The sequence below is a fragment of the Varanus komodoensis genome, unplaced genomic scaffold (assembly GCF_004798865.1).
Source record: "Varanus komodoensis strain SLA01 unplaced genomic scaffold, ASM479886v1 scaffold8, whole genome shotgun sequence".
In the NCBI taxonomy this organism is placed as follows: Eukaryota; Metazoa; Chordata; class Lepidosauria; order Squamata; family Varanidae; genus Varanus; species Varanus komodoensis.
The window spans coordinates 18,556,173-18,569,686 of NW_025336481.1; the positions used below are offsets into that span (position 1 = coordinate 18,556,173).

The window sequence follows — 13,514 nt, forward strand, 5'->3', positions numbered from 1 at the left end:
ATTTAGCAACTCATTGAGTGTTTATGAAGGCAGGTGAATCTCTTTAAAATCAAGTGGAGAATTTTCTCTCCAATTAAAACAAGATGTTGGCCTGTCAGAATTGTGCTGGTGCACAGGGTCACTTGCCTATATACTTGCTGAAATAAGTTGTTGAAATTAAGAGAATCAACTGAATTATTCCTTTCAACAAAGTAAGCACCAAACGTTTCTGTGCTAGAACTCATGTATTTAACTTTAGCATCAGTCTTCACATGTCTTGCTAGAAGAGGCATGGCTATCATCTTGCTTGACTTGATCCTTATGTTTATGGGTCACTTTAGAATAAATCGATCTACTTTATAATGAACCGGTCAGGTTTTTAGAGAACAGTGGATCAGACAGATTGGAAGGATATAAACACACATTATTACAAGGAATCCCTTTCATGCGGCTTACAGCTTACTTTCCTAATTAATATAGCTCTTAACTCCTTGAAGGGCCAGTCCAAGTTGATTGCCACCATCTTTTTTGTTTAACTTGCTTTAGCCCTAGAAAAGTTTAGGCCTTTTTTTTTTTTTTTTTTTTTTTTTAGTGTTTTTTTTTTTTTTTTTTTTCAAATCTTTTTTTTTTTTTTTTTTAGAGAGTCCTGTTGATTTTTATCTAAACAAATATTATTCTCTTTCTCAGATCATCCTGGAGAACTACTCATATCCTGGTGTTATGCTTATTGGTACAGATTCCCATACTCCCAATGGTGGTGGCTTGGGAGGAATATGTATTGGAGTTGGTGGAGCTGATGCAGTTGATGTCATGGCAGGAATCCCCTGGGAGCTCAAATGCCCAAAGGTGAGATAACTAGGAATCTTTGCAGAAAGCAGGATATTTAAAGGAGATTTGGTTTTATTATAGTGGGATATTTATGACAATAAAATATACTGGTGTTATATATGCCCATTGCTTCTGAATTTCCAGTATTCCACATGCTTGCAGCTTAAAAGAATAGATTAACACAGCTGATGATATTAAATCAGAGCCAACAACAGGTGGCTCCAAAATCTGTTTGCTCAAGGAATCTCTTCCTGATAAGAACACTTGCAAAGAGCACTCAGAGAAATGGAATCAACATGCTTATTTGGATGCGACTCATATCACACTTTATTTTCATTGCTGATTCTTCAGGTAATTGGTGTAAAACTAACTGGTGAACTGTCGGGCTGGAGCTCTCCTAAAGATGTGATCCTAAAAGTAGCTGGCATCCTTACTGTGAAAGGTGGCACCGGAGCCATAATAGAGTATCATGGGCCAGGTGTTGACTCAATCTCTTGCACAGGTACGGGAGCACTGCCTTATTTCCATGAATGCAAAGACTGGATTACTGACTATAGCCAGAGGGGTTCCACTGCCTGCTACTCATCTTACGAGCACAATATTTTTTGTGGGGTGGAATTAGAATACAAGAAGCAGCCCTCAGCTTAGTTGATCAACAGTATCATCACCATGATCTAGAAAATGTGTGTGTCCCAGTCCTTTGCTACAGTGGTCTACAAACCAGAGCTAACCAAGGGTGGCTCTGTGGTGCCATTGGAATAGTTTATTGAGAGAACTGAATGCATTCTATGTCTGAATGCCATGTGCTTAAACTTGAGGTCAGGACTGAGGTTCCAACAATGACCAGGAGCAGCAATGGTTCCAGTAGAGTTTGTCTTCCTGACAATTTGAGTGATTGTGTCTTAAGAGTAGTTACTTGTCACTAACACACAAGTAATGTTTGGCCACAGGCAGTGTCCTTTGAAGGTAATTAATGCACTTTAAAAAACTGTTAATTGGTTTTTTTAATAAGCAAATAATAAAAATGGCTGACTTTCTTGGTCGCGGTTGTGGTGCTACTATATGGAAAGAAGGGATTTAATAACCATTTTCTTTCAAGTATTGCACTATAAACAGTAGTTGAATCAGTTTCACAAAAAGTAAAATTTATAAGTGGATTCATGGTCCAGTAGTGTTTTCTCCTCCTTCCACAAAAAACTCAGTATTACAAATAAGATGGCACTGCAAGTTTGCTGTATAGTTACTCCCTCCTATATTAAGATAAAGTCAGCTTGGAATGAAAACCTCTGCAGTGCTTGTAATGGATTTTTGTTGTGAATGCAGGAGTGCATAGAACCTTTTCCTTTTTTTTACTACACAAAATCAAAGATCTCTAGTACTTTTGAAGTGGTACAAGTGTGCACGCACATGGAATTTATAAATGTTGATAAGTTACTCGAGTTAGAACTGAAGACATTTACTTTAGGCATTTTGTCAGTTCACTTTCCTGTTCATTTCAGTAAAGATAAATCTGCACTTTGAAAATTTAGTACAGCCTGTTCAGCCTTCTGTCCTCCTGATATTTTGGACTCCAATTTCCATTAGCCCAGTAAGCATGATCAGTGTTGATGGGAATTACAGTGCAAAACATCTGGAGAGTACTAGTTTGGGGAAGGCTGGCTTATTAACTTAAATGTACACGTTTCAAAAATTGAAAAGGTGCTGGGGTAATGACAACCAATCCAGTAAACTGTGCGGAGTACATGGGCTGTGAAGTAGTGCAGGTTTGTTAAAATAGTGTATTTCATAGAGTTCTTGGGATTCACTGCAACCTCATTGGCTTAGTTATAGGGACTGACATACCACTAACTTGCACTGAAATGCGTCCATAAACTGAGCTGTAAATGACCTTAGCACTTCAGATTCTTGTCTCACTTGCAGTGTGGATTTCTTCCAACTACAGGAATGGCAACTATCTGCAATATGGGAGCAGAAATTGGTGCCACTACTTCAGTCTTCCCTTATAACCACCGGATGAAGAAATATTTGTCCAAGACTGGACGAGCTGGTAAGATCTTTGTGCAGGGTCAGATTATTGGAAAGTACTTACTAGTCTTTGCTGTTCTGTCTTATGTGAAACAGAGGTTTAAAAATTGCATGCTTAATATACTGTGAAAGGAGAAAACCATATACTTTCACAGCAATTCTTGCTGCTGAGTGTTCTCTTCAGAAGTGCTCAGGAGAGATCCATTGGCATAGCAGATGCCTGTGTTTTGCCCTGTGTCTGCGTATTACTACTTAGTAAATCTTGCTGGATATTTGCTGCTTTGAAAGCCACTCAAAGGTTTTGGGCAAAGATACAATGAGCTGATGAAACATTTAGGTATTTTTATATGAACAGATACTGAGTACATGAAACATGTTTGAAGAGAGATTGGGAAATGCTATGTGTCACTTGATTTTTAAAATCTGCTTGTATTTATCATAATTAAAATGATTTGACTTTGTCTTACTGCAAAAGCAAAGTGATTCTTATAAAACCTGAAAGAAACATTCAGGTCTAGAAGCCATTCATAGATTGAAACTAAGTGTAAACTCTAAAGCATACTCCCTTAAATCACCACCAAAGTCTGATGATAGATGGACTAACTTGGCCTGACACAGAGTGCAGCTTTGTATCTTAGTCTGGGCTCAAACTTGGCATGGACAACCATTAATTTTTAGGGCTTTTGTATAATTTAATTACAAGAAATTTGTTGCTAGGATAATTACCTTCACTGTTGACTGAAAAATTCAGATGGTAAATTCCCAGTTCAGATGGTACCTAAAATAATAGCCCAGTTCAAATGTGGCTTAGATAGCTGATGGTGTGCATCTGGATTAGCATCTTCTCCTCCCCATAGGAAGTGGAGAGTGCAAGCTTCTGCTGCCAATTCAGATTAAATCGCAGTTCTGGAAACTACATTTTTTTCCAATATAAATTAAACCATGATACCATATTTTAATTAGAACAGAATTCCTAAGCATGTCTGTAATGCAGAATTCTATTCATTCCGGAGAGAAAGTGGAAGCTTTCATGCTTTTCCACATGCACAAAGAGGCGAGAAGGGTACACATGAGCCTGAAGATCTTCATAGCTCTATCCTGATCATTTAAAGTGGGCCAAAGTCTTAGATTTTTGGTTTAGGATGCTATTTACCCAAAACAGTGAAATTTGTGGGGTTGATCTCATAAGGCCTAGCAAACTGTTTTGTTCAAACTCTGGCTGATGAGATGCTTATGAGAATCTTACAAGCAAGGTGTGAGCACAACAGCACCCTTCTTCTTGTGTTTCCAAGAATCTGAGCCATATTGCCTCTGATGCTGGACATAAAGTATGACTAGTAGCTACTGATAGCCTTAGTCCCCTTTGATATGTCTAATCCTCTTTTAAAGCCATCCCAGTTGGTGGCTATCAATTTATCCTGTGATGCCAGATTCACTAGCTTAATTATATACTGTGTGAAATACTTCCTTCTGCCCATCCTGATTCAGTTTCCATCACTCAGCTTGATGGGATGAGCCTGGTTTTAGTACTAGAGAAGGAGAAATCCACTGTCCCTATCCACTTTCTCCATGCTATGCACATTTTTATTCACTTCTATCATACTTCCTGCCCTCCCATATTCACTGCTGTTCTTTTTTTTATACTAAATGGCTCCAAACATGGGAAAATTTCCTCATAGGGGAGTTGTTCCAGCCCCTCCATCATTTAAGGGGTATCCTCTTTCTTTGCTTCAATAATACCTTTTTTGAGAGGTAGTGACTAGAGCTGTACGCAGTTCTGTCAAAGGTTAAGGTTATTTCCATCAATATGTTTTTCAGAATGACTTGGATTGATTTGTCCAAAATATGCCTAGGGTATGGGACAGTCTTGCAGTTACTTGCTCCTTACATATGACCATCACTAGTTTATTTCCTTTGGCAAATATGTTCTCATTCTCTCCTCTCTGATTTCAGAGATTGCTAGTTTGGCAGATGAATTCCAAGAGCTCTTGAAGCCTGATCCTGACTGTGCCTATGATCAGCTAATTGAAATCAATCTCAGTGAGGTAAAGCACACTGCTGTTTCTCAAACATTGGAGAAAGCTCAGATCCAACAAGGGCATTTAAGGGCTACAATCAAATTGTTCATGTACATTAAGAGAGCTCTTACATCATACCTTTCAAAAGCTTAGCCTATGTTTTAGCAGGCAAGATGGATTGGGAAAAGTTGGCCCTTGTGTGGTTCCATATACTAAAGAAAATTTTGAGTGTTGATATTTTGCAGAAAAATCATTATCTTATAATTTATCATTGAAAACATTCCAGAGGTAATCAACTTCTTGCATTTCTTTCTGTTTCCTAAAGCTGAAACCTCTTATCAATGGGCCTTTCACTCCAGATCTGGCGCACACTGTGGAAGAAATAGGTTCTGTGGCAGAAAAGAAGGGTTGGCCAGTAGAGATCAAAGTTGGTGAGTAGCAATTTGCCTTTGCTGATTGTCCAGCAGCTTCAAATAACTGGTGACTTTCCCTCTAGTCTGAAACTGAGGTAACACTACTTCAGTTGCTTGTAAGCTTTCACTTCATAAAGTGTCATTCTGTTCGTGCTAGTTCTGAGGAAGCATATGTAAGGTATATAGGAAGAGAGAAAACTAAATGAGACTTCTTCTCTGCTGTATTGCTTTGTTATAATGGAATTAGAAAGGGATGTGGCTGTGATCATATGTTTGCCTAGAATATTCTGAGCTCTGTTATAAACCATGTCAAACTTGTTCTAAAAACAAGAGCATGTACCATCTTTCCACAACTCTGTGTTCCCTCTTTCTCGAACTCTAATTCTAAGCTGGTACAGTGGGATTTTTTCTTTTATTGAGCATTGCTCTAAGATGTTAGAGATTAAGCAGAGGTTATGTGCTCAGTTAGCACTTCAGGCTGGTAAAATAAGTACTGACAAATTACACTTTGGCCGGGGGTGGGGATGAACTTGAGAAGAATCTGGTGACTTCTTTCCTGTATTGCATGTGCACAGGTCTGATTGGCAGCTGCACCAATTCAAGCTATGAGGATATGGGGCGCTCTGCTGCAGTGGCGAAACAGGCGCTCGCACATGGGGTTGTGTGCAAGTCTAACTTCACCATCACACCTGGCTCAGAACAAATTCGGGCAACCATTGAAAGGGATGGTTATGTAAGTACTCTCACAGTTATGCAGCTTCATGGTCAGTATATGTCTGCTGAAAAGTTGTGGTGAAAGCTGTAGCCTAGCCTTTTGTTAGCTAATTCTGTTCTTTGCCTTCTTCAGTCAAAACTTCTGCGTGATGTTGGCGGAGTGGTTCTTGCCAACGCTTGTGGGCCGTGCATAGGCCAGTGGGACAGGTAAGATGGAACATCTGTGGGACAAACTTTTGTGCTTCACAGGGCTTTTACGGTTTCCCATTAGAAACCAATTCCTTAAAATGGGAAATGGTATATATGTAATGTAGATCTTTAAGTGTTTATAGGCAAAAACCATTCTCAGAATATCAGATAAGCTGGCCTGTACACATGCCTTCTTCCTCTATATTCACCTTCTTATAAGGCAGTTTGTCTCTAACTGAACATGTTGTTCTTTGCTTTTTCATTGCACTTGTTGCTATTGTCATTGTCTTGAAGGTTCTGCAAGCAACTTTCATAGATACAACCCATGCATACAGACTCTTTAGTTTGCCATACTAACAGTGGCCCTTTCACAGATAGCAGAATCATAATTATGATGAGCCTTTCAGGAGAGTTTGCTTTGGGGAAAAAGTGTAATCACTTAAGCCAGACAAGGTAGAATTGATATTATGTGAGTCAGTGGATTAACTGTAAAGGGTTAGGGTTTTGGACTGGGTCCAGCTCTGTTCCAAGATTGTCAGGTAGCAGCTGCAACCTGCAGCACCTATTAGCAGTTTTGGCCAGTACCTCCATTTGGAAGATGGACACCTGGCCTTTGTCATCCATGCCCTGGAGACTTCCAGATTATGTAATATACTCTATGCGGAGCTGTCAGTAAATAAGGTATGGAAATTTAGCTGTTACAAAATAGCATTTCCCATGTCTTATGGGTTTAAGTTGCCATTGTGCCTTTGCACCAGTTTAGAATCAGCTACACTAGCTAGTGAACTGTCTTTGAGCCCAATGTAAAGTGCTCTTTTTAACCTTTAAAGCCCTAGCCAATCATAATAATGGGCCAGGGTGGAATTGGGAAGTCTTTCATAAATTTGAGATGCTCAGATAAGGCTCTGCTTCAGTTACTGTTGAATGTGCTTGCTGGACTGGTTCTAGATCTTGAGTTCCACAGTGCTCTTCTGCAGGGTTCATTGGTTTCCTCACTGATGCTGTTCGCTAAACAGTGAAAGTGCTTTTCTTTGTCCTGCTTTGAGGAGTTGGGTTTTACTGGTCCTACTTGTGTGTTTTTTGTGATGACCTGATCCTTTTATTTTCTGCACAGCTTTGTGAGCATCACTTGACAAGAAGTATAAACACTGTCCTAGTTTACGAAGTTATCAGCAAACTGCTCATAGCTTAAGGCAGTTGATCTTTCATTGCTCTTGATGAGGCTTGTTCTCTTACTCTGCCTGTCTTTGCAGGAAAGATACTAAAAAGGGAGAAAAAAATACAATTGTTACATCCTATAACAGAAATTTCACCGGCCGCAATGATGCCAACCCAGAGACACATGCCTTTGTGACATCTCCAGAGGTATAGTATGTGTCAGGCTTAAGCTACAAGGAGAAAGAGGTTTGGGAAGAGAAAAGACTTTGCTGCAATTCTTGTGGGATTCAAGGTGCCTGGGTTTTACAGTATTACAGGGAAACTCTTTTTGCTTGTGCCACCATCAGAAGCACATCTGGTGGCAACATGAGAGAAGGTCTTCTTGGTGCCCACTCACAGACTGTGGAGCTCCCTGTCAAGGGAGGCTAGGTTGGCTCCCTTTCAGTTGTCCTTCAACCTTCTACCATAAACTCTTTATTCAGGAAGGCCTTTTGTTATGTAAGTTTCTCTGCTGTTGAAACTCTGTATTTTATGGTAAAAGCAGACATTCCCCAACAGGCATGTCCTTTTCAAACTTGTGTCAAGTCTTTAGTCAGATTTTTGTATTATAATGGGTGTTTTTCGTAAGGTTGAAGAGTTATGGGAGGTGAAATGAAACAAAGGGGGAGGGGGGAAATCTTATAATATGGACACCTTTTTTTCCAGATAGTAACAGCCTTGGCTCTTGCTGGTACCCTGAAATTTAATCCAGAAGTAGACTTCCTGACAGGAACTGATGGGAAGAAGTTCAAACTTGAACCTCCAGATGCTGATGAGTTACCTAAACTGGTAATTAATCTACTCTCAAATATATTTCCTATCCTTCATTCAAGGGTAGTAGGAACATCATTAAAAAGTGATCTGTTGGAAATAATTTAGTGTTCATTGGAATACAGCTATATAGAAAGGATCTAAGCTCCCTTACAAACACAGGTTAGCATTATGTTAAACAAAGGTTAGTGTGTGTGTTTATTTTATTGTATTTGTATGCCACCACATAGCCAAAGGCTCTCTGGGTGGCTCAGAGTGCAGTATAAATATATTTAAAATACAGCTAAAAATAAATGACAATAACACACCATAAAACTTAGTAAAATTAAAATACAATATAAATACAACCATATAAATAGGAAACAGGAGGAAAATAAACACAGTATAACTGATAAAAATAAGCAATAAAACAGCAGCACACCAATAGTTCATTCTAAAAACAGATACTAAATAAGAAAGTCTTGACTTGGTGCTGAAAGCAAGATAAAGTGGGTGCCAGTCGCACCTCTCGGAAGAGAATTCCAAAGGTGAGGAGAGTGCTGCATCTGAGTTAAGGGTAGAGGAGTGGTGGGGCTAGAAGCTAAGGAAGTGGCACAGATGAAGTGGGAGTGATCATATGTTCCACAGAAGAGCTGAAGATGGCAGAATGGACAGATGACTGATTGGGAAGGCTTTAGATGGCCTTTTCTTGTGCCAGCGGAATGCACAAGGTGTATGGTCTTGTAGAAATACTTTGAATTTGACTTTTCCCTTCTGTATATTTTCGCTTTCCTCTCTGCAATAATTTCCTCTTGCTTATATCCTGTAGGAATTTGATCCGGGACAGGACACCTATCAGTATCCCCCCAAGGATGGCAGTAACCAGCATGTGGATGTGAGCCCCACCAGCCAGCGCTTGCAGCTCCTTGAGCCCTTTGATAAATGGGATGGCAAGGACCTGGAAGATTTGCTGATCCTTATAAAGGTAAGGGTTGCAGCTAGGAAGGTTTGAAAACTTCTGTCAGAGTTGAAACTGGGTAATTCTCACAGTCTTGTTCCACTAATATATGAACAGAGTTCCCCAGCCCATGTGCCTAAATCATCCCAGATTTCCAAATCTGGTCTGTAGAATTAAGCATCTCCTGTGGGCCTCTCTGCCTCCCCTCCTCAGGTCCTACCCCCTGACTGGAGGCTCCCAGGGGCTTAGGAAGAAGGCAGGATGGAAAATTTCCTTGTTGTATATGTGATTAAAAAATAAGCCTTTCCCTCTCCCAGTAGATGAATTCATCAGTCTGCAATGGTTGGAAACAATTTAATCTTTAGTAGCAATCCCTAGTATCAAAGATGGCTTCTTGCGCTTTATTTCTTAAGCAGTACAAACCTAAGCACGGTATATAGAGCTAGGTTGCTTTGAACAGTTTCACCTACTTAGTAAGGATGGTGATGCTTATTAAAGCTTGAACTTCATGGAAAATCTAGGTACTTGTAGCCAGGGGCTGCTGACAGAACAGCTCTGGAAATGGATCCACGGGGTTTCAGGGGGCAGGGAAGAAGGCTCAAGAGGTGGGATTGACAAAAATATTTTAAATTACTTCTAACCTTCACCTGGGAATGATAATCAAAGGTTGCTATAAGATGCTGTGCTGCCAGTACAAGCATTCAGCAATGGTACTATATACAACATATACAAAATTGAATCAAAACACACTTTCTGGTTATACAGTTCATATTTTTTGAAGCAATCTGGTTCTCTTGTTAGAACTGGATTGCCCAATGAGGGGAAGGATGATGTCATGCTGGGGCTTGAGGGATTCTGAAGCAGGCTGAAGGCATAATTGCTACAAGACAAAATTCTACCTACCTGTGCACACAATCCTATGCCCTCCTGACCTTTTCTGGGTGGTGGCCATAGGATTTTTTGGAATTCCAGCCTGAGGTCCTGAGACTTCAAAGGCTGAGCTCATACCCTAACCCTTACAGCTAGTATGGAAAGAATTAAAATGTGCCTCTGAAGTGGGAAAGGGGATGTGCTGGCAGGGAGGAGAGAAGACGGGGGCTATCTTCCTACAGATTACTGTCGGCACCCAGCCTCCTTTCTCCCTCCCTGGCACTATATTTAGTCAGCCAAAAAACAGCCATACGGATAAAATACACAGGGTCAGGTGTGGTGCTGGACTGTGTGGTTTAGGATGCACATAAACCTCCAAGCATGGAGGCTTGCATGCATTGAGCATGAGGGTGATAAGATTGTGTCCTTACAGTTTCTCTGAAAAAGGCTGAAACACTGTCTTTAAGATAGTTTACTTCTAACTCCATAGACTAGAAATACACTGCTCCTTGATTCTAAATGTACACACTCAGGAATCAAAAGCCCACCATCACCACCTAAACTGGCTGTATAATTTCAGCTGTTTATATCAGCCTCCAGATGTGTTTGATTACAGTACCTATCTATCATCTTCACACTGGAAAGAAATGAGAACCTTTGAGAATGGACTTTGGTGCTGTCAATGTACTCATGTTGAGCATCTCTTATCTTGCATCCCAGGTGAAAGGGAAATGTACCACTGACCACATTTCAGCTGCTGGTCCCTGGCTCAAATTCCGTGGCCATCTGGACAATATTTCAAACAACCTGTTGATTGGAGCCATAAACATTGAGAACGACAAGGCCAATTCAGTGAGGAATGCATTAACCCAGGAGTTTGGACCTGTTCCTGACACTGCCCGTTACTACAAGGTGAGACATTGGTAAGCAGCATGGATACCTAGCTGCATAGGTCCTGTCCACATGATCACCGATCATATTCCTTCCTTCAAAATTTATCTCTAAAAGTGTGACAACAATGAAGCAGCGAGAGAATCTATCCTGCTCCACTTGTACAAAGGCTGTCAAATACATACTGTTTCAGACATGACCTGCATGAGCAGCCAGAAGAAGCTGCTATTCCAGCCACTAGGTGTTACTGTGGAGCCAAGGACTTTTTAAGGCAGTGTTTTCAAAATTTTGATCCATAGTGCAATTGAGCACTTGAGACTGGGAAAGCTGAGGGGAGACCCAAAATCTGCCAGCCACTAAAAATTCTTTATTTCTTACATTTCAACCCTACCATCTTACTCTTGAACCTGGTTTCTTCCCATATACACTCAGCTATGCATTTGTTAACTCTTAATGTCCTTCAAGCTCCGTTGAAATGGACAGATCCTATACCTTGGCAACTACATCGGGGAAGAACTGTAACTTAGTGGAAGAGCATGTGCTATGCAGACTGAAAGTCCCAGGCTTAATTTCTGATTTTGTTGTTGTTGTTAGTCGCGAAGTCGTGTCCGACCCATCGTGACCCCATGGACAACATTCCTCCAGGCCTTCCTGTCCTCCACCATTCCCCGGAGTCCACCCAAGCTCACACCAACAGCTTCAGTGACTCCATCTAGCCACCTCATTCTCTGCTGTCCCCTTCTTGTTTTGCCATCTATAGATTAACCCCTGCTTAAAAACCTGAAGAGTGAGTGACTGCCATAACAGACAATTCTGACCTAGATCACTGGTCTTACTCTGTATAAATGAACAAAATCACTTTTCCAGCAACTATAAATTTTCATACTGGGCAAAGACTTTCTTGTCTTCCTCCCTCTCTTCCCTCCATCTTAGAGCTCCTTCAATTCCATGGCCATACAATCTGTTAGCACAACTAGTTTATATACCTGTGCTACAGTGCTTGCCTTTTCTTTGAGAACATGTCTTTGGGTGAATACTGTTTCCGTCCTGTTGAACAGAGCACAATATGTATAAGTTGCAAAGGCTGACCTAAACTATTTTGGTTCCTGAATTAGAAAATGTGAAGGCCTTGATTTAAAAACAAATACTAACGTTCTGGTCTTCTGGCTTCTAAAATCTACCCCCTGAGAAGCACCTTCCTAACTCAGGCTTAGTATCGGGAGGTACCACAGAGAGAACAGAGCAACTATAATATAAATTCTAACATCTAGGCAGCACTTGAATGTTCTGAGCCTTTTGCACACACTGGCCTGGCTTGCACAATCACTGCAGCTCACTTAAGTCATATTTAAGCCACAGTGGCTTGTGGCACCACATTTTCTATTCAGACTGCATTGCTGCAGCTTTTTGTGTTGTACAAACCCAATGAAAGTGGCTTGTTGGGGTGGATAACAAACTGCACAGAACTCAGGATGTATTCTGGGGTGGTTTTTAACTGCCTCAACAGGTCGTGGGTTCTGGGTGATTGGTTAGCCATTGCTAAAAAGCCACCTTGGATAATATAAGAAGCTACACCCAGCAAAGGTGATAATGTAAATCAGGTTGACACACAAGTGACGCACACACACGGTTAGTTTACAAGCCACTGTGGCTTCTTAACTAGGCTAGTGTCATGTGAACCATCCCACTGTGCTAGTGCCATCTGTGTAAGAGCAAGAATGTAAACTGTGGATAATATTTTTTTTTATGTGAGGGTAACCAAGGTCTTTTGCCACTAGAATTCAAAGGACCCATGTTCAACTCCTCTAACTTCCTGTCTCAAACTTAATTCTACCTCTAGTAGTTTTTCATTCTATTTACCTTCAAGTGGTTTCTCAGCCACTCTTGTACATAGCAAACAAACATCGTTTCCTTAAAAGCAAAGGAAATCCTGTGGCTGAAGAATGTTTTTGTTTGTTTTGTTTGCAGAAACATGGTGTTAAATGGGTGGTAGTTGGGGATGAAAACTATGGGGAAGGCTCAAGTCGGGAGCATGCAGCTTTGGAACCACGGCATCTAGGAGGAAGAGCCATCATAGTCAAGAGCTTTGCCAGAATTCATGGTGAGAAGCTCCCTTTCTTAGGGGCAACTGCAGTAGAAGTGTTAAGCTGAATGTTATGTTGGGCAGTTTTGCCTAGATCCAAAATTTGCAAGTGTGCACATGCATAGATTGACTGGTCCATCTGTAGTTGGTAGCAGTACAAAGAGTGTCAGACTTGCCTTGGATAAGGTTGTATTTTGCTGACCAGAATTATAGATCCCAGTGCATTAGTTATTTTTAAATACATGTCTCCATACACCTGATGGTACATATTATGAATTTTGACCTCTTGTGCAGAATCTTAACAGTATAGTAGGTAGAATGTTACTTGCTCACTAGTTTGCCAATTTGCAGATAGTTTTGTACATACTGTGACACATTTTAACTTAATGGGATTCATCAAGGGCCCTCTCTAAAGAGTGCTGGGCAACATGACCTGTGAGCTATGTATGGCCTCCTGCTACCAAAAGCCATGGTGCTGGGGAAAAAAATCTGATTTGATACTGAAAATTTATGGTAAATTACTATGGAATGCTACACTAAGTAATTGTAGCTTGTCTGTAAGTTAAATCTGGCCATTGTTGTATTCTGTAATGATCTGC

At 40.6% G+C, this 13,514-nt stretch overlaps 1 protein-coding gene across 1 annotated transcript in view; it reads left to right on the plus strand.

Moving 5' to 3' along the window:
* Nucleotides 1–13,514, plus strand: part of ACO2 (aconitase 2) — a 50,203-nt gene that overhangs the window by 6,942 nt on the left and 29,747 nt on the right. Inside the window, exons 5-16 of the mRNA XM_044455175.1 lie at nt 667–825; nt 1,159–1,309; nt 2,750–2,854; nt 4,786–4,877; nt 5,176–5,281; nt 5,839–5,996; nt 6,111–6,184; nt 7,420–7,531; nt 8,030–8,152; nt 8,943–9,098; nt 10,662–10,853; nt 12,801–12,933. Coding sequence (XP_044311110.1) covers nt 667–825; nt 1,159–1,309; nt 2,750–2,854; nt 4,786–4,877; nt 5,176–5,281; nt 5,839–5,996; nt 6,111–6,184; nt 7,420–7,531; nt 8,030–8,152; nt 8,943–9,098; nt 10,662–10,853; nt 12,801–12,933 — 1,561 coding nt within the window. The remainder of the gene's footprint in view (nt 1–666; nt 826–1,158; nt 1,310–2,749; nt 2,855–4,785; nt 4,878–5,175; nt 5,282–5,838; nt 5,997–6,110; nt 6,185–7,419; nt 7,532–8,029; nt 8,153–8,942; nt 9,099–10,661; nt 10,854–12,800; nt 12,934–13,514) is intronic.